The sequence below is a fragment of the Lissotriton vulgaris genome, chromosome 8, assembly GCF_964263255.1.
Source record: "Lissotriton vulgaris chromosome 8, aLisVul1.2, whole genome shotgun sequence".
Classification (NCBI taxonomy): Eukaryota; Metazoa; Chordata; class Amphibia; order Caudata; family Salamandridae; genus Lissotriton; species Lissotriton vulgaris.
This window is the reverse complement of record NC_141696.1, coordinates 1,059,925,210-1,059,947,568: the sequence shown is the minus strand read 5'-3', so window position 1 is coordinate 1,059,947,568 and position 22,359 is coordinate 1,059,925,210. Positions and strand designations below refer to the sequence as shown.

The following is a 22,359-nucleotide window of genomic DNA, read 5'->3' as shown; positions in this document are numbered from 1 at the left end:
GCTCCAGCTTAGAATGTGTTTACAACAAAATTCAAATGATAACGTGCAGGAAGGCAGGAAGGCAAGGCCCAAGAAAGTGTTGATTTGGGCCCAATAAATATGTTCTCTTGATTTGGCTCAAGACTTCTGGTTGTTGATAATGAAACCCAGTTGATGCAGAACTCTAGTCACCATTTCAACATTTTCTTGAGGCTTCAAAAAAGATGGAGCAGAAATCAACCAATCATCAAGATATGAGAATATTGTGACACCATACAATTGAAGATGAGAAACAACAGGAGCTAGTACCTTGCTGAAGATTCTGGGAGATATTGCCAGACTAAAGGCAGAACTTGAAATTGGAAATGTTGGTTCCTTACAGCAAACCACAGAAACTGTGGATTGGAGGGATGAATACAGATTCAACAGTATGCATCTTGAAGCTCAAACGTCACCAAGAAATCATCTTATCACCAGTAAGGGGGTGATTTCCTGGAGAAAAATCATCTCGAATATGTCCACTGAGACGTAATTTTTCATGATCCTCTGGTTCAAAACAGGCTTTATTCCCTGTTGGATTTGGCAACCAAAAACAGGACAGAATAGAACCCTTTTCCTCTCTGAAGCAAAGGCACAAGTATGAGTGCCTTCTTCTGTAGAAGAGCTTGAACGCCTAGCATCTTTACCTGAATTCTCAACTCTTCCTTTAGCCACGGTATATGTCTAATAAGTTGCGGAGGATTTTGGGCTCATGGAATTCAATAACAGGTCTTTATTATCAGGAGCACTCAATGGTCCATGTTACAGTTCTTCCAATCATGATAGAAAAGCCTTAACTTTGCCCCAACTTCGAAATAGTAATTTTTGGGACTGTTAATGACAGGTTGGGTTTTGTTTTCAAACACAGCCTGGCCTCGAAAAGGACACTTGTCCTGAAGATTTTGAGGAGGACGCTTGAACATAAGGAACTAATTTCTAGACCCAAGCTTAAAAGGTTTGAGATTGTTTTTTACTTTTCCACTGCATTATACACCATGTCCTCAAGTTCATTACCAAACAGTTTCGATCCTCTAAACTGTAATTTTTTAAACATACCTCTCTGAGAGTCTAGTTTGTATGACTTTATCCAAATCAGTCTATGGCCATCTATTTAAGCCCCAACTGATGCTGCGGCTGCCCACAAGATACCAAACTTGACATCAGAGAATAATTTGAATAGTGGTTCCATGTTTGCTGTTATATTAGTGGGGGGTGTTCATTTTCCTGTATGCAGTCATATAGGGATTGAAAGTGTTTAAGTAACACTTAGGTGTGGCATATGCTGTATATGTATTTGCTCTTACTGAAAAATTAGAAGCGACTTCAAACCTATTAAGCGAAGACGCCACAACATCAGGCAGGGTGGAATCCTCTGATAAAAGCTTAGATGTGGATGCCATTGAAGCCAAAATAGTCTTAACCTTTGGAGTTTGAGGAAAATCATTTCTAAACTCTCTGACCTAATATCTCTTGTTTAAGAATCTCAGAATGGCAGATTGATCTGGATCTTTCCACTGTTTAAATACATTTTACATAACAATAACATCATGGAGAAGCAGGTCACCTGCATCATGACTCCTGTATTGTGAATAAAACCCCTTTTCCTGTTGGTCTTTGCCTTTAAAACCGAGGATTTCTCTGATGAGAAACAATATATCTCACATTTGAGAGCCTTGTATATATTTTCCCTTTTGATCCTTTTCAAAATCATCATCTTGATCTTTAGAGCTCTTTGCTCCGGGTTCTGCCACTGCAGAATCTACGCCTTTTTAATCGTGTACTGAAGATCTGCTCAGGTTTATGAAGCACCTCCTTCTCTTCACACTGTTGCAGCTCCACCTGATGCTGATTCAACTGTGCCTTCTATAATAGTAAAACAGAAAAGAGATGTGCTAGGAGCTGCATCCTTCGTCCTTTTATAGTTGCCTAGTAACGATATCTCGCCTCTGGCTAGACCTCGCTACTAGGAAATCAGTGCTGCCTTCCAAAGCCGAACACACACACAATATTGTGCAATAGTATTGTGTCAGATCACTACTGCACGTTATTTGAACGGCCCAATCCCGACACAAAATCGCTCCCCACCTCTGGAGATTGCCAAATACTGGTGCACATGATAAATCTCTTTGACCAGTGTCATCGGATTGTCCTTAAAGGTAAAAACCAGCAATTTATCATATAAATAAATGACGTGATCTGCTTCATCCATCAAAGGACAGGAAAAAAATATAGGAAGTGGTGTGGGAAGGTATTAATAGAAGGAGTATTTATAGAACACAAATGTTTCAATGGACCTTCGGTCCAGGGGCGTGGTTGAACTTCGTCAGAGGCGGGATCGCCTCAGTCAGTATGGACTGAGACTGAGATGAGTGGGTTTTTAGAGAAATACCGCAGCATATTACCGCTGATGGCATTGTATTAGAAATCACTTTTGCTTGAATGACTGATTTATTGTGATTACTTTAGTTTAATAGTCTTCATTGTGGGAGCAGGGTGTGGAAACTTAATATATTTGATATATGTATAATTCGTTTTTTTATGTTATTGCAGAACAAAAATCTCAAGCTCAGGCTCATCAATATGGGCAGCCGCACAGGCCCCTGAATATGGAGCAAAATGGCTTGAGAGATCAAAGCTATCAGAGAAATCTTCCCCGAAATGACACGCGGCAACCAAGAAATGAGAAGCCCCCTCGGTTCCAGAGGGACAGTCAGACCCCTAGGCAGATGCTTGAAGGCAGCGGGCCAGCCAGAAATCGAGGTCGAGAACGGGTGCACTCCTCAGAGTCAGAACAGTGGACTCCAGACAGACACATGAACGACAAGCCCTTTCCAAGAAATGAGAAACCCAGGGAAAGCACGTACTCCAACCTCAGCCAGCAGAGCGACGGTCCATTTAAGAAACGGGAGATCACTATGCATGGTAGGGCAGGGAAGGGACCCGCGTTTATGGAAGTTAAAGTGAACACTAGTTTGCCGGATACAGCGGATCCCGTGAACGAAAGACGAGGTCGCAGAGAAAACCAAAGGAACAATCCTGACAATTTTTATGACAGGAAAACGCGAACAATGAACAGCGAACATTTTGGTAGTTCAAAAACTGAGAAACAGTTTAGCATAAACCATGACTACCAGAATCAGTCAAGGACAGGTGGGAGTGATCTAATAAATGGAGAACTTGAACACCAAGGACGAAAGATGGGGCCGATTAAACCAATGGGCCCTGAAACAGCTGCACCTCTTGATGATGGATACAAGATGTTTTCCTATAATAGTGGCCCCAAGCGTAGATCAGGGCCTATAAAGCCGGATCGAATAATAGAAACTGCTTACCCCATGGAGTCTGGGATCAACTGGCGGCCAGGAGATGAATGTTTAGCACTGTACTGGGAGGATAATAAGGTATGGTATTAGCTGGTTAAAATGGTTTGCGATAAAGCCTTTAACTTACACAGTGATATTTTAGTGTTAACATGTTGGTATGTTTATGTTAATTTTCTTCATTTAAACAGTTTTGAGTTTCTTCAATGCCTTGAAAGAGACTTTTCTAAAGACATGGTTACATTATAGTAGCAGTTTATTGTATTTTTGGCTACATATTTGTAAGCTTGAATTGTCATGATGATAGATTGGAGGTTGTTCATTCTATACTCGAAACCTAGGTAGGTACTGTAGCAGATCATATACATGTATAGATGTGTCTAACGTTGACTTAGCTTTATCATTGACCAGTAACGTATAGGCATTCATGTTTCAAGGGCCACAATGCTGCCATAATTTCAAGTTAACCAAACGGTACAGAGCAGATAGAAGATGTTTTGTAGAGATGGCGGAAAAAAGCATAACCTATGTTGAAAGTGTCAGGCGCTGATGAAAATGTTGGTAACACATTCCCACATGCTACTCAGATACAATAGTATAGAAACAAATCTAAAGGGATACAAGACAAGCCCCTTTAATGTCTGCAAGCATTCTAAAGGTGTCGTTTTTTTAAAATAAATGTCCCCATCTAAGAAGGCCAAGGGAGTGCAGCTGGGCGATCTCCCTTTTTTCACGTGTCACATGTGATCTTGGGTGGTGAGTCAGAGAGAGCATGGGGAATTATACCTGCCCCAGGTTCTGACTATACATGCAGCAGTGTTTAAAGACGTGACTCTTCAAGGCGGCTGTGTACTTTATAATGATTGTAGTGGCCTGAGGGGTCACGCTATCTAGTGCAGAAGCGATTTGGGGCAGGTAGGCTGAAGAAGTGGAAACAGTAGTGGTCAAAGTTTGCTTGTACGCATAAGTAGTGTAACTCGAAGTTGCCTGCCTCAAAACCACTATGGTGAACAAGTAGTATCGGCGTTTCTCACCTGATCCTGGGTTGTTTTCCTGTGCATGCCAGTCTAATCAGTTGCGTTTTAAACATCTGAAAAATGGTCGATTGAGAGGGATGGGAATATTCTCAAAGAGATTAAGCCATTTCAGGAAGATAATGGTCTTCAAAAGAGCTATCAACCCAGTCAGTGACAGCGGAAGTGCCAACCAGTGGATGAACTGTTCTCTCAGTTTATCCGTGGTAATACCATATTCTTTCTGATTATTAGATCGGTATCCTGGTTAAATCATACCCCTAGATATTTCATTGATCCCTCACACCATACGAATGGAAAGTCTGGCGTGAATTTAGCTGTGTTCTTTGTAAAGGGTAAAATCTATGATTTATTTCAATTAATGATAACACCGGAAAACATTCCAAGTTATATGAATTCCCACATTAATGGATTATGGCACTCACCCCGGTTTCTCAGATATAGGGTCATATCATCAATATAAAGGAAGATCAAGATGTGACTGGTATATCGGACGGGGCTCGAATAACATTGTTGGAGCTTAGCTGCAAGCGGCTACTGGGTCATTGCAAAAAAGATTGACAATTAAGGGGTATTTTTGTCGGGTCCCTTTGGAAATGGGATTGGTTACAAGTTGAGATTTTTAATCTGCACTTGGGTTATGAGATGGTTATATTAATCTGATTTGTTCTATGGAGTTATAGGGCATATCAAGTCTATTTAAAATGATAAATAGAAATTTCTATTCTAGGGACTCAACACATTTAAGGCACCCAGAAAGACAACCACTACATCCAAATCCTGCTGCAGACCTTGTAGAAGAGAAAAGAGAGTATGCACATTGTGTGCATTTCATATACCTCGGATAAATCTGGTTTGGTAAGGGAGTCCCAGGTAGGGAAGGAGGAGAGACTGGCAGTTAGCAACCAGTGTTTTTGGGGTCCCAGCTTAGGACTTATGGTGGTCTATGGGATTCACATTTGTTAGTGGGCTTCCCTTGCTTTACTGAGGCAGTCATGAGAGCCACACAAAGTATTGGAGGGAAGACATGTGTTCTGGCTTCTTCAATAAGGCCAATAAGTGAGGTGTGAGAAATCTTTTTTAGAATTTGTCAGGAAGCCCATCTGAACCAGGAGCCTTGCCTTACTGAAGCCGACCTGTGACATCTTTTATTTTGTCAATTGTGACCGGCTGATTGGGAAATTGCATGTGTGCATCCATCAACTAGGCTAATGCTGTGTTTTCCAAATAATCAGCAATCCAAGCGAAGGAGCACAATCCTACAGGAAAATATAGGTCAGCAAAAGAATTTTGAGAATATGGCTATGATCTGAGATGTCTCATAGTGGGGAGTATCTGATGGGTCATCAATTACTGTGATGTTTTTAATTAGCTGTCCACGGGCATCTCACCATATCTTCTAGTGATCTACCAGGGTGCCCTCCCTCCCCATGTGTGCATGCCCTCGCATTTTTGCCTCTGCAACATCTAAATATTCAGATGGCTTATCTCTTACCTGACCTAAGGTAGAAGTGTTTTTGCCAATTTTGAGCATTATCTCCAAATTCCTGATATAACTTTTCAGGCATGGCAGGTGCACTTTCAGCAATTTTAATACCCATTCTGCTTGGCCACACATTTGCCACGGATAACCTCCTTCAATGCCTCCCAGACACCGTGCCCATACAGTTTACCGGCCGAAAGTTAAGCTGGAAATAATCTATCGCCTTTCAGTTTGTTATAGAACAGCCTGCTTATCAGAGCCTCTGACCCCAACCACCACTGCCCAATCGATTTAAGTAGCACCAGGGAGTGGTCCAAGAGTGTCTGTGCTACGTTTTTCACCTCCATGTCTGTTTCACCTCCTTGACCGAAGAACAGACTCTGTAAGTAACCAGCCAGAAATCCAGTCTTGACCACATGTTAATAGCTGCAGAGATAAAAGGACCCTCTTAGGATGCCAGGTATTCATGACTCCATATGTCCACCAGTTTGTGTTCTGACAAAAATACCCTCAAGACCTTTCCATTTGCTAGTCTGACCCTAGTCGAATTGGATGATCTCTGGAGTTGTTTGTCTAGAACACATATCTACCATGGTCATCAATTTAAGTACCAAGTAGCTCAAATTGTACTCCTATTTTATTAAGGATCAACAACCGCAAGCATAGGAGGAGTATGGCCAAGCAATGCAGTGGGCAACCCATCTTCTTGCAAAAGAGTTTTTTTGTGTGAGGTCCGTCACTTGTGCTAGAGCAATAATAATTTGAAATGTATAGAAATATGCCAGCACCTTGCACATTTTATAAATGTTGTTTACCTGTCTGACGTTCCATGCCAGTTAAAACAGCGATGTGCCATTCATTTCCATTCCATATAAAGAAATATGCTGTACAGAATGAGTCTCATCCAACAGGTCCAATATCCTGCTTGCCAGTCCACTCCAAATAGCAAAAAGTTGTCATATTGGGTGTACAAGAATAAGAAAGTAAGACCCAACTCCCTCCCTTCCACATTCCACACACTCTGACATCTCAATACCACCAGGACGTATGCTCCAGCACTCCACAGCTTTACCCCCGTCCTCCAACTTGTCAAACATTAAACCTCAGAGAGATTTAGCTACACTAGAGCTGGGTGATCTTCAGCCAAGCTGGTTACAGCATGGCCTCTACCTTCCTTCAGAAGCTGCATCTTGATCGGAAAACATTTTCTTCTCATCTCCTGCATTGCTATGATGAAATCTGGCAGCAGGGAGGATGAGTAGTCCTCGAAAGTTAGAGTATCCTGTTCGCAGGCCAGAATTAGAGCAGGGTCCTCCTGTCTCAGACGCTAAGTGGCTTTGCAATGAATGGATGGGCAGTAGCGCTAGGTGAAGATCTTGAGAGGAGTGACCAATGCCCCTCTCTACTACCAAACAGTGCAAGACTGCCTTTGATCCAAACATGGCCAGCAGCAAACCTTTCACATAGTTCTCATGTCTGCCAATGTTGGCAGACTCCGGGATGCCCAAGATGCCGATTTTGTTGCTCTTTGACCTTGCCTCAAGGTTCTTTATTTTGCATTGATAATATTTAGAACCTTTCCATATTTAGTAGTGTTTTGCCCTTAGTAGTAGGGATGTCTAATGTGTCTGCGACCCTTTGTTCTGTAGCGTCCAGCCTGCTGTTGCGCATTTGCAACTTGTTTGTAGTAGAGTCAGCTCCAGAGTTGAGGGTACCAATCTTCGTGTCAATCAAAGCAATTCTCTCTTGCATAACTCTCAGCAAGGACTTCATGTCGTCATCGTGCACATCTTACTCTTTGATGGAGACAGATGGGTCGCCAGTGCAGGCATCACCACAGGCCATTCTTGAGCCACGCTTAGGCCCAAATTGTAGTTTGGTCTGTTTGGTGTCCTCCTTACCCTTGTTGAGTGCAATATGCGTAGTTCCTTTACAGAGGTCACTAATCCTGGGACCGGGGAACCGGTCCCAAAGCATCAACAGTGGCTGTATCACAGTTGGTGAGGGGGCTCCTCTCAGCAGTCACTCATAGGACAGCTGTCACCTGCAAAGGCACAGCAGTATAGGCCTGGACCCCCCCAGTCAAATCGTCCACAATTGAGGGCTAATGTAGTACTCCCTAGCGACCACACTCTGCCAGCATCTGTCCAATGAGTTTGCTGGCCTGGGGCAGGGGGCCTGCAAAATACAAGCAGGGAGTGTGTTTAAAGGTACTAAAGCCTGCAAAATGTGTCCTAGCCCCTGTCCCACCTCCTCCCCACACTACTGCATCACGGAACTGGGGGGGGGGGGCACAAGAAGACCTCATTGTCAAAGAGGCCTCCAGATAGGCCAGGCTACAAAGGTACAATGTCATTAATGGAGCTGGGCCCCAGCATCGCCCCCTCAAATAATCCTGAGTCCGGTCTCTCTCACAGCACGCTGCAGCTCCAGAGCACCCTGGCCTGGCAGACCTTACAGCCACATGAGCCCACTGATCCCAGAGTGTTACACAGCCACCACACACTCCTCCACTTCTCCTCACCTCTAATTCAGGTCTGGGCCCCCTTCATCAGACTTCACATCCAGATGCCTGCCAGCACCAGCCTATCAGTTAAGAAGGGGGGGGCACCATCTTCACCCACAGTATAAATGTGCCCACAGCTGGGATTTTTGTATCTAGGCAGCCATGTTCCCAGCACCCTATGTATACAAAAGGTTGCTTTCCAGCAGATGTCTGGGGTCAGTGAGGGGCCGTTGAGAATATTTCTGCTGCCTAAAGGTGGTACGTAACTGCAGATTCTGGTGGAGTACCTCCACAGACTGCAAGAGCCTCACAGGAGTGCGACCATTTGGCTTTCCAGCACTGTGGCACCATGCAATGTAAAAGTTTCGCAGGTGGCTTCCAGGGATTCAGAGATTCTGGTATCTCTAACACTTTGAAGGACCAGAGAGGTGTGGGAAAATTCAATATTCTAAGCATTGTTTTTTCAGCTTCGCCATACAGGCTGGCTGATGTGAAGGTGAGACCAAAGTTGAGCTGGTGTGACTAAACTCAGGTTGGTGATGCTGAAAGGGAAAGATTACTATGGTAAATATTCAACCATTAAGTGATATCAGCGACACAAGAGTCACATCGATCTTATCTTAAGGGAAGGTAGGCTGTTTCCCTAACAGTTAACTAGGCAAAATGTTTATTCTATAAACACTGCTCTGTTTCAAGCTTCCAGCTCTGTTAATTCTTGCCTACAGACCACAAGTCACCATAAAGGGTATGATTTACCATAAAGGGCACCTCACATTCCCATTTTTATGTCTTTGGTTTTTACCATTCTGAAAAACTTATTGGAAGGCTTCAAAGCAATTGAGAATGAAAACAGGAAAAATAGATGGCAACATTTAGCGGTTGGCTCCAGGTTGCATAAAACTTCCTGGACAAATAGAGAGTTATTCCAGAATGAAGCTTCAACATCCCAGTGTCAGCAGATTATGTTCCTGGGAAGCCTACTTAGCAAGTACATGCATGAACAATGACAATAACACTGTCTCAGCTTTGACAGAAGGTGCTAGTGCACCTGATGGAGATTAATTTCTATGAAACAGTTAACAATGCCTGACACACGATATTATCTTTCTCACAACACAGGCTGGGCCTTGGCAACTGCTTGGATTCCATCAATGCATCTAAAAGTCACGAAAAGTAGGACTGGATAATGCAGGTTTGTGTTTCGTCCAATTAAACATGGATGTTGCTCCTCATATTATACACTGACTTAGGAAGAGGGGAGAAAAACAGCATCACTATTAAATTGAGCACTACAAGGAATGTTCGATGCTTACCTGGCAGGTGTTAAAGCTAAATGTATGGAAGACATGTAGAGAATTCACAAAAATAGAATGGGTGAACTCTTTAAACTATTAAACAATTGCGGCTAGGAACATCCGATTTAAGCTGCTACTATTTAAGTAACTACTCCTGGCATGAGTGACAGATGCTAGAGATGTGGGACAGGAAATGCCTGGCTTTTTTTCAAATGATTTGGGACTGTGTGACACTGTGAATATTGGCAAGACGGGTGACTAGAATAAGGGTTAGAGGACTAACCAATACACACAAACGTGCATTGAGTCTCCTAGGCCTATCAATTTGTGTACCTGGCCTTACAGATAAAAAAAATAATTTTCTGGATATCTCCCTTATTGTCAAAATCCAAAACCAGTCTTTGTAAAACTTGAACAATTACCTGAAGGCGCCAAGGCGCTGGGGGCTATCGGGAAGATTAAGCAAGCTATTGCCCAGAGTCACATGGTGCTGGGCTGACCTGGCGCCGGCGATCGAACAGTGAGCCCCCGTGTTCCGGCGTCAGTCGCCCTGGCCGTTGCGCCACCCCTCTTCCAAAGTGATCAGATTCTGTACTAGAGGTACATAAGGGTTCAAAGCTTAAAACCCGTCAATTGCAAACTAACAAAGGAGGAATAGGGATGTCAAGCTGGTCACCAAATGGGACTTAATCCTTTTAGAATTATAGAAGAAATCTAATAATAGGCCACCATAATGAAACAGACTTGGTTGAGCCATGCCAGAGGTTCTACCTACATGAGAATTCCAACTCTATCTGAACCTATTTAGTGACCAAAACTCAGTACTAAGAAATAACCTACTTGGAAGATGTAGAGGTTAGAAAAATATATATGCCTAACTGTTGTCTGGGATGGATGTGCTACGTCTGTTTAGTGTGGTTCTCCCCAATTTATACCCAGGAGTAAAGTACCTGTGCTCCTCCTTTAAAGATGTCAACATTGGCATAATTAACTTTCCTGATAGTATATGGTGCAGAAATACAAACGTGGCATGGAAAGTTCAATGGCATGTGTGGGCCGCAGCACTGATTGTGCCATCTACTTCAGTGACAAATGAAACATGACTTCAGCCCTATCCTGTGTAGCCATACTGCAGCAGCCTAAAACCTTCTATACAGACCTTTCAAAATTGATAGGTGGGAAACCCTGCTTTTAAATATTAATAAGTCACCCCTAAGTACACCTTGCCACCCACAAGGTAGGGGCCCTGATATTTAAAAGTGGAACACATGCAAACTTTATATAAGCATGTTCCTCCATATATTTTAACATGTTACTCTTCACAGAAACGGGTCCCATAAGTCATTCAAAGCCCATTTTTCATATTTATTAATAGCCCAATTCATCGGTGAAGATATATTTTTTAGGACTGTTACAAAGTTACATTTTCCCTCCCTGACACTCTTGGATGATAATTTGTATTAGCTCTCCAGCTGTTTCCCAGCCATTGCTTGGCCTTAATGAGGTGTGAAAACTGCTCATAGAGCAGGAACAATGGCCTGGGGTTTTTGGAGGTGTTTTCCTTCCCTTTGCTGTAAGACCAGTTAGGGTGGATTCAAAAACTATGTTATAAAATAGGCTACCCCCCGCCCCCCATCTCCCTCCAGCCATGCTGACATCACACCCAGCAGGAGGGGAGCTCCCCTACGATCAGTTTTAAGTGACCACAGTGCTGCAGAATGCACATTTTCTGCCAACACCTCTGTAAGGGCACACCGGCTTTGCACAAGGGAGGAAGGGTTTTTCTATTTTAAATGTTAGGAGTAAGGTACCTTGTGGGATTTTTTGCATTAGGGCAAATAGGAACTGCTGCAAGTTGCCACTGAGAACGTTTACTCAATTGGTTAGAGAGGGCCCAGGAGTCATCACCCACCCACTAGATAGTGCTAACCATAAATCTGGCACCCCAAGCCACCCCTCACCTCCAAATCCTTTTCTGGGCCTGCAAAAGATCTGAAGAAGAGCGATTAGCTATCTGTGACCTCAGAGAACCCTGAAGGACTTGAACTGTTCCTTCCTGTACCAAGAACAACGATGTGGACTCCAAGGATCAGTTGGCAGACTTCCTGCATGGCTACGGGCACACAACAAGCTGCAAGAGTCCTCTTCCCTGAAGTGGCCAGTTAAACAGTACCAACTGGACTTGAATCGGAGCTTGTTGGTGAATCATGACCTCTAAGTGCTGTCCCTGAGGTCCTGGAAGTCTTAGAAGTGACCCAGAAGAGCTGCTCTAAAAAGTTGTGACCGGTTAGGACTCAAAAGACTAAGTCAGAAGGTGAAATAATTGGCTATTTCAGGCCTGGTTGGTGTAGCTGACCCATGCTCCATCGCGGTGGGCCTGAAATCACGCCTACACCCCAATCTAATGCAATCATAGACTGTCATTGGGGCCTATGTGCTTTTTGCTGCTGTTTTCATTTAAAACTTTAAACATTTATATTCCCTGTTCATCTTCCATCAGGTGGAGTTGGGTTCATACTCTCAGGAATTCACTGCCTTTATTACACCCATGTGGGCATACAGGTTTAAGAAAATGCCATTTGGACTTGTCTGCAACCTCTGTATTTCAGTGGGTCATAGTCATGGATTTAAAAAGGATAAAAGGTGTGCGGTCTTATCAAGATGATTTTTTATGTATATTAATACCTTGGAGGAACATGGTAACCGTGTGCGTTTAGTCTTAAGTAGACTTATAGAAGCATGTTTGAGACCCTAAAGGAAGGCAAGTGTATGTTTGGTATGAGAAAAATAATTATTTGGGCCGCAATACATACGAGCCAAATGTTGCTTCCAAGAAGGATTTGATAGTGACACTTTTTAGTTTGAAAGAGCCATGCCCAGGAAGTACTCATTTTATTTTTCAACATGGTAGAATATTCAGGATAATTTATCAATAATGATGCTGATTGCAAACCGTCTGAGGGCACTTCCTGGTAAGAAGGTGTAATTTTCATGGGATTGAAATTGCCAGGAAGAGTCTGAAAAATGAAAAGTTTAATTATAAAATACACCTTTTTATAAGCATTTGTGCCAGGTGAGGAAACTGATTATCGCAGATTACGGTTTGAAGGGTTTAGGAGCAGGCCTGTTGCAGCAAAGACAGAGTAGAATGTTTAATTGCCTGTGCCTCTAGATGCTTGCATTGCTCTGAGATCAATTACTCCGTAATTGAAAGGGATGCTTTAGCCATGTTTTGGGCATTCAGAAAATTCAAAAACTTGGTTTGGGGGCATTTCATTTAAGTCCTGTTCCGATCACAGAGCTAGGAAAAGATCCTTTGTTGTTGGTGGTGATAACAGCCTTTCAGCAAGGAGAATGATTTTGCTAGACAAGCCATGAATTATACTTTAGGATGAACTATCAATTGACAAGGACATAATCAAGAGGTACCAGACTTTTAACTCCAGTTGGTTTAAGAGGCAAGTTGGTAGCTTGGTATAGTCAAGGCCAAGGACAGATTACGAGCTAATTTTTGGTAGCCTGGTATGGACACTGAAGTAGAGAGGTCTGTCAGGGAATGTTTATAATTTACTAACAGTGATAAGACTTTATCTCCACAACAGTTGCCCATTATTGTAGAGAACTTTCCAATCACCAATGGGAAGAGTTGCCATAGATATAGTTGGGTGTTTTGACAAGACAAGGGAAACCCAAAAGGAATCACACTAGGGTCCTTGGGTAGTAGACTATTGTACAGAACAGGGGACCCTAGAAATTGAGGATCAAGTAAATAATAGACATATACTTAGTATTATATATGACCTCTGCCCAGCCGGACAGGTTTTTTTAATTATGCAATTTTTTGTGTTATTCCGTATAAATGACAATTATACAAAAAGTGGGCACAGCCTGTGACCCACAAGGGACAAGGACAAAACAAGTGACACAGACAGTTATGCAGAAACGCTCAAAAGCGGTCTGTACTCATTCCTTGGTAATACAGACTAGTTTACAATCATAGCAACCCATTGTTGTTCAGAAATTATGACGTCAAATCAACATATGGTGCATTTAGGTCGACGACGTTTTGATGCAATTACACAATACTTGCATCATCATCCGGACAGGAAATAATATGTCAAGTTTGTCTGGGAATTTGATTACAACCACAAAGCCTCGTGAATGATCAGAATGCGTCCATAGTAACTATTCCGCACAGCGATAGCCAAATGGTTACGCTTTCCGCGGGGATTAATTCGATAGTTCAATGCGTGTAGTCCTGGCGGCTATAACTTCAAATGAGGGATAGTCTGCAACAGCATGATGGCTGGACGAGGGGGGTTCTGGCGGAGAACCCCCTCGTCCAGCCATCATGCTGTTGCAGACTATCCCTCATTTGAAGTTATAGCCGCCAGGACTACACGCATTGAACTATCGAATTAATCCCCGCGGAAAGCGTAACCATTTGGCTATCGCTGTGCGGAATCGTTACTATGGACGCATTCTGATCATTCACGAGGCTTTGTGGTTGTAATCAAATTCCCAGACAAACTTGACATATTATTTCCTGTCCTGATGATGATGCAAGTATTGTGTAATTGCATCGAAACGTCGTCGACCTAAATGCACCATATGTTGATTTGACTTCATAATTTCTGAACATCAATGGGTTGCTATGATTGTAAACTAGTCTGTATTACCAAGGAATGAGTACAGACCGCTTTTGAGCGTTTCTACATAACTGTCTGTGTCACTTGTTTTGTCCTTGTCCCTTGTGGGTCACAGGCTGTGCCCACTTTTTGTATAATTGTCATTTATACGGAATAACACAAAAAATTGCATAATTAAAAAAACCTGTCCGGCTGGGCAGAGGTCATATATAATACTAAGTATATGTCTATTATTTACTTGATCCTCAATTTCTAGGGTCCCCTGTTCTGTACAATAGATATAGTTGGAACATTAACAGGTGAACATCAAACACCATATCGAATTGTGTTGATTGATTTGTATTCAAGATGGATAGAGGTTTCTTGTATGCAAGACTTTTCTTCTTCTGGAGCTATACAATTTCTGGTGGAAATGTTTAAGAGGGAAAGTTTCCATAGTGTTATTGTCACAGTTTTCCCCAGTTCTGTTCCAATGAGGTAGAAATGTTTTTTTATATCCTGTTGTATTCTTCACAAAAAAAGTTCTATTTATTACCAGAAACCAACGGATCGGTTGAAAGAATTAATATAACGTTGAAGGAATGTATCCAGCTAGCCAGAGTTAATACTCTAGATTGGAAAAAGAAATTACAACAAAGAATCACTGCCTACCATATGACTGATCATTCCACTAGTGGAAAAAGCCATTTTGAGCATTTTAAAGTACAAGCACCCTATACTGTTCTGTGTCCAGGGTGGAGGAGTTGGGCAAAGGTGTGAAGTTCAATGGTTTGAGACGAGAGAGAGTTTAGTTCAATTTTCAACACTAGAGAAAAATGTATTATGACTAATTGAGGAAAAAATAGTAATGTATAGGTTTGAGTTGGAGATGTGATCGAGATTAAGGCTCTGGTTGGATGTGCTTGGTGGTCTAAGTTCACAAATGGAAAAAAGAATGATAAAGACATTTAAAAATGCTTTCAGGGGGGGGTGGCTAGCAACCGACGGTAATGTCCGCAATCTAACTCTTCTCCGAAGCCCTTACCGCCTATCCTGAACGAATCCGGCCAGAATCCTGTGCCCTACTCCGAGGTGGAGTGTGGTCCCGGCCCTAAAGCCGTGGGGAGCATTGTGTGGCGAAAAATCAGGTTGAACGCCAACAAAACAATCGGTAGACCTCTGACGCTGCCGGAGCTCCGTGGCCCAACATGGCGGCGCGTCATCGATCCGCGCCTCATGATGTGGTTCAAGAGTGTTGTTATCAGGGGGCGGGCCACAAACGTCGGCATCCAAGGCAGATGAGCGGCTGACTGGTAAGCGCACCAAAATGCAGCATCAAAATCACCCCACGCGAGCCCGGAAAAGGCGGGACTGAGTCGCAGGGCGCGAGAGATGTGCACCGGCCCTGATCGCAACGGGGGCCCCGGCTTCACAGGGCTTGAGAGACACAGAGACCGGAGGCCTGAAATAACAGCGGAAGTAACATCACCACAGTGGTGAGTCACACAAGTTCTTGCTCTCCGTCGGACCCCTGAAGAGCTGGTACCAGCCAAAGATGGCCGGAAGCCCCAGTTCAAGGCGTGTTGGGGCTACAGGCCTGAAAGACAAGCTGTACGAGGCTTTTCGAGGCGAAGCAAGCCCTTCTGAGCCCCATGGGGATGCTTCGGAGATCTAAAGTGCAGCAGTTAATAAGACTGCTGTACACCGGGAAAAGTCTCTAGCACCACTTTTAAGTTATTGGGGGTCCCTGGGGACCTAGGCACCAGCACAATCAGTGCTCGGGTGCAGACAAGAGGTGTGAACTTGCGACAAGGTCCTGTGGTGCCCTCTCCAATTTGGATCTGGGACTCTGGAAGGTGGTGTGCATAGAGGACATAAGGGACTTTTTACTGCTCACTTGAATTGACAGTCGCTGAGTAAACTGCTTGGTGCACCGGAGGCGCAACCTTGGCCTGTTCCTACCTCACACTCAATCTGGACTCGAGAAAGCAGCAAGGTTGGTGGACCAGGAAACCCGACAGGCTGACAGAGAATTCTTTCCACTGGACAGGCGGCAGCGCGTACTGGGACCGCCCTTTGATAAATTGGCCATATAACGCACGTTGCACCCACACAATGGCCAGCGGGAAGGGGTCCAAGACACACCTGTGCAAAACAAACTTGCCAAATTTGCCTGGTCTAATATGAGTGAGAATAAAGATGCCGCTTCTCAGGAGAGTGCGGACAGCCAACAATGCCCACCACTGCAGCAAGAATTGATGCTCCAGGACATTACAGGAGTACCGACCTCCCTAGAGACTCGCTTCGACGCAGTGAATTCTGAGGAATCTCTCATTAGAGCTGACCGTAGGAAAATGGACTCCAGAGTAAAGGCGGTAGAGGATGTCTCCAGTGTGTTAAATAAAGACACTGCCCTGCTAAGACACAAGTGAGCCAATTGCAAGAGCAGCAGCTTAAAATGGAGGGGCTACTCGATGAATACGAAGGTAGGGCCCGAAGAAACAACATACATATCCTGGGAGTCCCGGAGCGGGCGAAAGGTCCTGCGACAGACCTGTTTATGGAAGACCTCATTCTGAAACCGCTGCAACCAAAGCGACTCTAAAACTATTTTTACATTAACCACGCGCACCGTGCCCACGGGCGCAGGCCTAAGCCCGGGGCCCCTCCAAGGCTGAATATAGCACAAGTCTTCAATTTCCGAGATTGCAACATCATACTCAAAATTTCACTCTCTAACCCACCAATTAAACTGGAGGACAGGGTGGTCTCCTTTTTTCCGGACTTCACCACAAAGGTTCAAGCCCAACGTCGCAGCTTCATGGTGATCAAACAAGCACTGAGACAAGCAGATAAAATACGCCATGCTTTTCCCAGCGAAACTCTGCATTGAATCAAAAGGCCAGGCATGGTTCTTCTTTTTCCCTGAAGACGCGTGGGACTGGCTGGATGGCTGGCGTCGAGTCAAGAAACCACTAAAAGAGCGCATCGGAGGGCCCAGATCTTCCAGACGTGACCAAAATGCTGGACAACAAGGTGATCCAGTCTGGAGGGATATGGACTCCATGACATGCAGCTGAAAAAACGGTGTTTGTGGTGTGGATATGGACACATTTGTTATATATAGTGTATAAAAGGTAGGACATTGTTTCCAGTGGAGCGTAATGGGGCATCTCTCCCGGACCATAGCAAATGATTGTGCTGTAGCTATACAAGTAAAGGTTTGCAGAATTTAATGTCAGAAGATTTAGTATCACGGCAGGTAAAGGGTCCGGGATCAATCCCTGTTATTCATTGTAATGTGATCTCATCCTTAAAACACGGCGGGGGTATGGCTGCATCCAAGCACTTCTTCAATGGGGGTGGGGCGACAGGCACTCTGCCTTGTTGGGGAGTGGGTAGTTTGAAATCCGCTGGGAGGGGGGAAGCTGGGGAAGGGGGGTCAAGTAATAATGTTTTATGTTTGTTTTTTAATCACAAAGCGCCGAAAGTCAGATTTAATTATCTCTGTTTTCATTTCAGTTGCAAGGTATGCATTCATGTGGTTCTCTAGCCGGATTGTATTTGACTGCCCAATCATGTCTATCCACTTGGTTGTGAAAATGTTGAGTGTGATGGGCGCCCCTCACAATGTGCCCACAGGTTTTCGCCTGTTCTTTACACGTGAACTGTGACGGGACTCGGATAGAAACGTCATTGTCCATTCTGACGTGGAATGTAAACGGTATGGGGGACAAAATAAAGCATGGGGTTGTGTTGTAATAGTTTAAGAGACAGGCACCCGATCTGGTCTTGATGCAAGAAACGCACCTAGTGGGTAATAAGTGCAAGTCCTTTACACTGTGGGGGTACAAGTTGCTGGTCCATGCAGGGTTTACCTCGAGCTCGAGGGGTACTGGTATTCTTGTTTGAAAAAGCCTTGCACTCTTTCCCACCACACTTGAGCGGATCCTCAGGGAAGGTTTGCAGTTCTGGAGGCCAGTTGGGAAGGGAGGCCGCTTACTGTGGTCTTGGTATATCTTCACCCCACATTGGGCAGGGTGGCGCTTGCTGATTTAGGGAAAGTTTGGTCGTTCTCCCCATAGGCACTCTAATTCCTGGAGGGGATTTTAACAGGACTATGGACAACCTTAGAGACAGGCATCCCCGATACGGCCCCATACGCAGATGGAGAGGTTCGCGCGAACCATGGGCCTGGCAGATATATGGCGTGCCTTACAGCCAGACCTGACTCCCTATACCTACTACTCCAACGCACACAAGAGTATGTTCTGCATCGACTACTTCTTAACACATTTAGCAGATATTGGACATTTTAGACACCCACGTGGTCTTCCAAGAGGTACTTTGGATCGTTCTCCACTGTGGATTGAGCTTACCTATCGCAATGCAAGGCATCGTAACACAATTGTCCTCAATCCCTGGTTGCTTAAAATTCCAGACATAAGAGGCTCTGCTCACACAGACGGACCACTACTTTAATGATAATGTCGGATCTGTGGATTCGGCACAGATCATATGGGAAGCATACCAGGCGATGCTAAAAGGGCGAGCCGTGGCGCTTAAAATTGGATATGTTAGGCAACAGGATCAGTAACTTTCCCAGTTGGAGAGTGAATTCCTAAGATTGGAGGAACTAAATGCCACCTCACTGAGTGAGGATATGGCAATTAACTGTTAAACAGCTAGAATACAAAGCCCTGGCGGGGGAGAAGACGCAGGCTAGATTACTCCAATTGCAACATAGGGTCTATGAGATGGGAGACAGGGCAGGGAAAATGTTAGCCTGGCTAGAGAAAAGGAAACAAGGGGGAACGCTGGGTACCCCGACTGACCGTCGACAGGACGGAACAGATCTCAGAACCGCAAGACATCGCGGAAGCATTTGCTGATCATCTAGAAAAGGTCTATACCCCCTCAACTAAATATATGGCTGAGGACTCCCGACAGCTGTGGGCGGACATACGCCTACCTACCCAGAGTAAGATACGAACGTCATGGAGTAAGATCTGACTGATGACGAAATCTGCAAAGCCATAAATAGCATCCAGTCAGGGAAGGCAATTGGGCCCAATGGTGTCCCGATTGAGTTTCTTAAGTCCATGGCCCAACGGGTCGCACCCCACCTTAAAGACATGTAATATGAAAGTCTTGAGAAAGGGGTTCTACCGGTCGACCAACGTCTAGCTTCTATTGTTGTCATTCGAAAGCCAGGTAAGCCCACTGACAGTTGCGGATCCTATCGTCTGATTTCGCTAATTAATGTTGAGTCAAAGGTGCTGGCAAAGCTCCTGGCTTCTCGCTTGGTGTCAATAATCCCTTTGTTGGTCTATGCGGACCAATCCGGGTTCCTACCAGGGAAGAATACGGCTCTAAACATTTGCCGCATTCTCAATGTGTTGGGGCGCCAAACTTTTATAGAGGAAGATGCAGTAGTGCTCTCTTTGGATGCTTCCATGGCCTTTGACTCTATAGAATAGCCCTATCTTTTCGAGGTGCTGGGACGCCTGGGGTTTGGCCTGAAGTTTCTAGGGTGGATTAGGCTTCTTTACACGAATTTGCAGGGTCAGGTGAAAGTCAATAACCGCATGTCCAGAGTATTCCCGTTAGGTAGAGGCACCCAACAGGGATGCCCTTTATCCCCCCTCCTTAATTCTTGAACCAATGGCATTCTCGGTGAGAGGAGACGTCTTAATCAGAGGTCTGAAATGGGCGGTAGGGCACGAAGATAGGATTTCTCTATATGTGGATGATATCCTGATTTATCTAGCGTCTGCGTATATTTCAATACATAGACTGTTGAAATCTTTCATAAATATCAGCAAATACTCAGGATACGCCATCAACTGGACCAAGTCAGTGTTGTTTGTCATTCGGGGTCCGGTCCCCAGGCTTCCTCGGAGATGTGGGATTGAAATAGCCCCATATGAATTCCGATACTTAGGGATCTATGTTACATCGGATCTCCAACTCTTTTATGACAAAAATCTAGCCGTCCTTTTAGACAGGCTGCCTAATGATGTTAAATACTGGAGATCTTTGCCACTTTTCTGCTAGGCAGAGCTGCCCTGTTTCAAATGCTGAGTCTGAGTTTCCAAGAGTATAATAAAGAAATCCCCACTTACACCAATTTTTATTGTTGTAGGCCACCTCCAGTCCATGTCTTGTGGAGAACCCCTGAATAATCTAAGGGTTCGAAATGCGTTGACTCTACGTTGGAACAAGAATCATAATGGGTGTTGCAGGAATACAGTTTAATTGTCCCTGCAATCATACCCTGATAAAAACAGTTTCCAGTGTAGTTAACAGAAAGGCCCTTAAAAACTATTGATTGACCGCTTGCTTTTGTATATAAAATATTAGGACTGGTGCCCCATGAATGTAATAGTTGGAGGCATCCCCCCCCTTTTGTTTATGTGGTCTGTGGTGTCTATATGAATGTTTTCTATTTTTCTATTTTTCATTTGCTTGTAATATGTGTTTGTATTGATGGTGTATAATGTTTTTGATAAGTGTCTTGTTTTTGCACATATTGAATTGAAAAAATATATGTAAATAAGTGAAAAATGTTCATAATGAAAACAAACGTTGCCCGCTTAGGATTATTGGCTAGGTGTGGTGTTAATACATTGAATGAATTAACCTGGTCATATTTGTTGTTTATTAAGTTAGAGTGGTCTAGGCCAGGCATTAACCAGACCCAAACCTTTTTGGTTTCACTGTTTCAAATGCTGGCACTCCCGCGTTTATTGTATATCCTTAAACTCTGTTCATATAAGGTTCCTGACTCGTACTTTCGAAATAATTAAAGTGAGGTCTGCTTGCTGTTATAGGACGGGGGAGCACCTTGTATAGCGTTGCACAAATTGACTAGAGGGTGGTAAGATGGGGGAATTGCTCTTCCGATATAAGACTTTATTTCGGGGCCTCACAATTAGTGGCTATAAATCATTTGCTGTACTGTTCTCCGATAGACCCTGCATATATGCTGGACAAGTACCAGATGGTTAGAGAGAGGTGCTTAGGAGCTCTATATACAAAAGTCCGGAAAGGGAGGTATGTGGGCCTTACTGTGGTCGTCATTTCGCATCAGGTAACTAAACGTCCGGGTTGGACCGCAGTGTTGACCCAGGCCACGCCCCTATGGTCTACTCAAGAACTCGGGCTCCTGTGTTAAAAACAAGGCTTTGATAAATGGGACACAATTGGAATATCCACCATAGCCCATTTAGTGAAGGGCAAACTCCTTACATTTAGTGAACTACAACAAAAATATGAATTGGCTCAGGGGGAGATATTTTGTTATCTGCAGATCCGCCACGCACTCACAACAGCACTTCCAGTCCTGGATACCCTACCGAAATCATCCCCTTTAGAGGACCGGCTGCTCTCTGAACCCATTCCAGATTAAGCCATATCACGGACGTATCGCAAACTCTGTAACAATTTGCCAGATCCCGTTCAGACCCTGTGAGACAGGTGGCAAGCAGATCTAGGGCAAATTGAGGACGAGGACTGGCAGGCAGCACTGATGTCTCCAAGGGAAGCAACTATCGCTCTTCGCTTTTGACTGATCCAATTAAAAATCCTTCACAGAAGGTATCTCACTGGGGCGACCTTAGCAAAAATGGGAACCCGACAGAGTGCTCTATGTCTGCCCGGCTGTCATCAAGAGGCAATCTTTTATCACACTATATGGGACTGTCCACTCCTGCGCCATATATGGGAAGGGGCAACAACGCATTTGTAAGATGCTACTGGGAAACAGATAACACTCACACCACTGCTGGGGCTTCCTAATATTTGGGAAGCTACTGATCTCACAGAAGTGGAACAGCAATTAGCCACGCTGGGGTACACCATAGGTAAGAGAGTGATAGCAATGGAATGGGGGGCAGCAGAATGACCGTCGACTAGGACGTGGGCAGCTGAAATAGATAAATGCAGGATTGCCGAAAAGGAAGGGTATAAATCTAGAGGGTGCCCTAAGAAATGGGATAAAAAATGGGGTGGGTGGAATACACACATAGGAGACATATGTATATCCCCAACTGTTGAAATGGAAATGTCAAGGC

At 44.2% G+C, this 22,359-nt stretch overlaps 1 protein-coding gene across 2 annotated transcripts in view; it reads left to right on the top strand.

Moving 5' to 3' along the window:
• Positions 1–22,359, top strand: part of LOC147698289 (tudor domain-containing protein 3-like) — a 764,430-nt gene that overhangs the window by 626,212 nt on the left and 115,859 nt on the right. For both annotated transcript variants that reach the window (XM_086934904.1, XM_086934903.1), the window contains exon 11: positions 2,569–3,419. In XM_086934904.1, the coding sequence (XP_086791030.1) occupies positions 2,569–3,419 (851 nt within the window). The remainder of the gene's footprint in view (positions 1–2,568; positions 3,420–22,359) is intronic.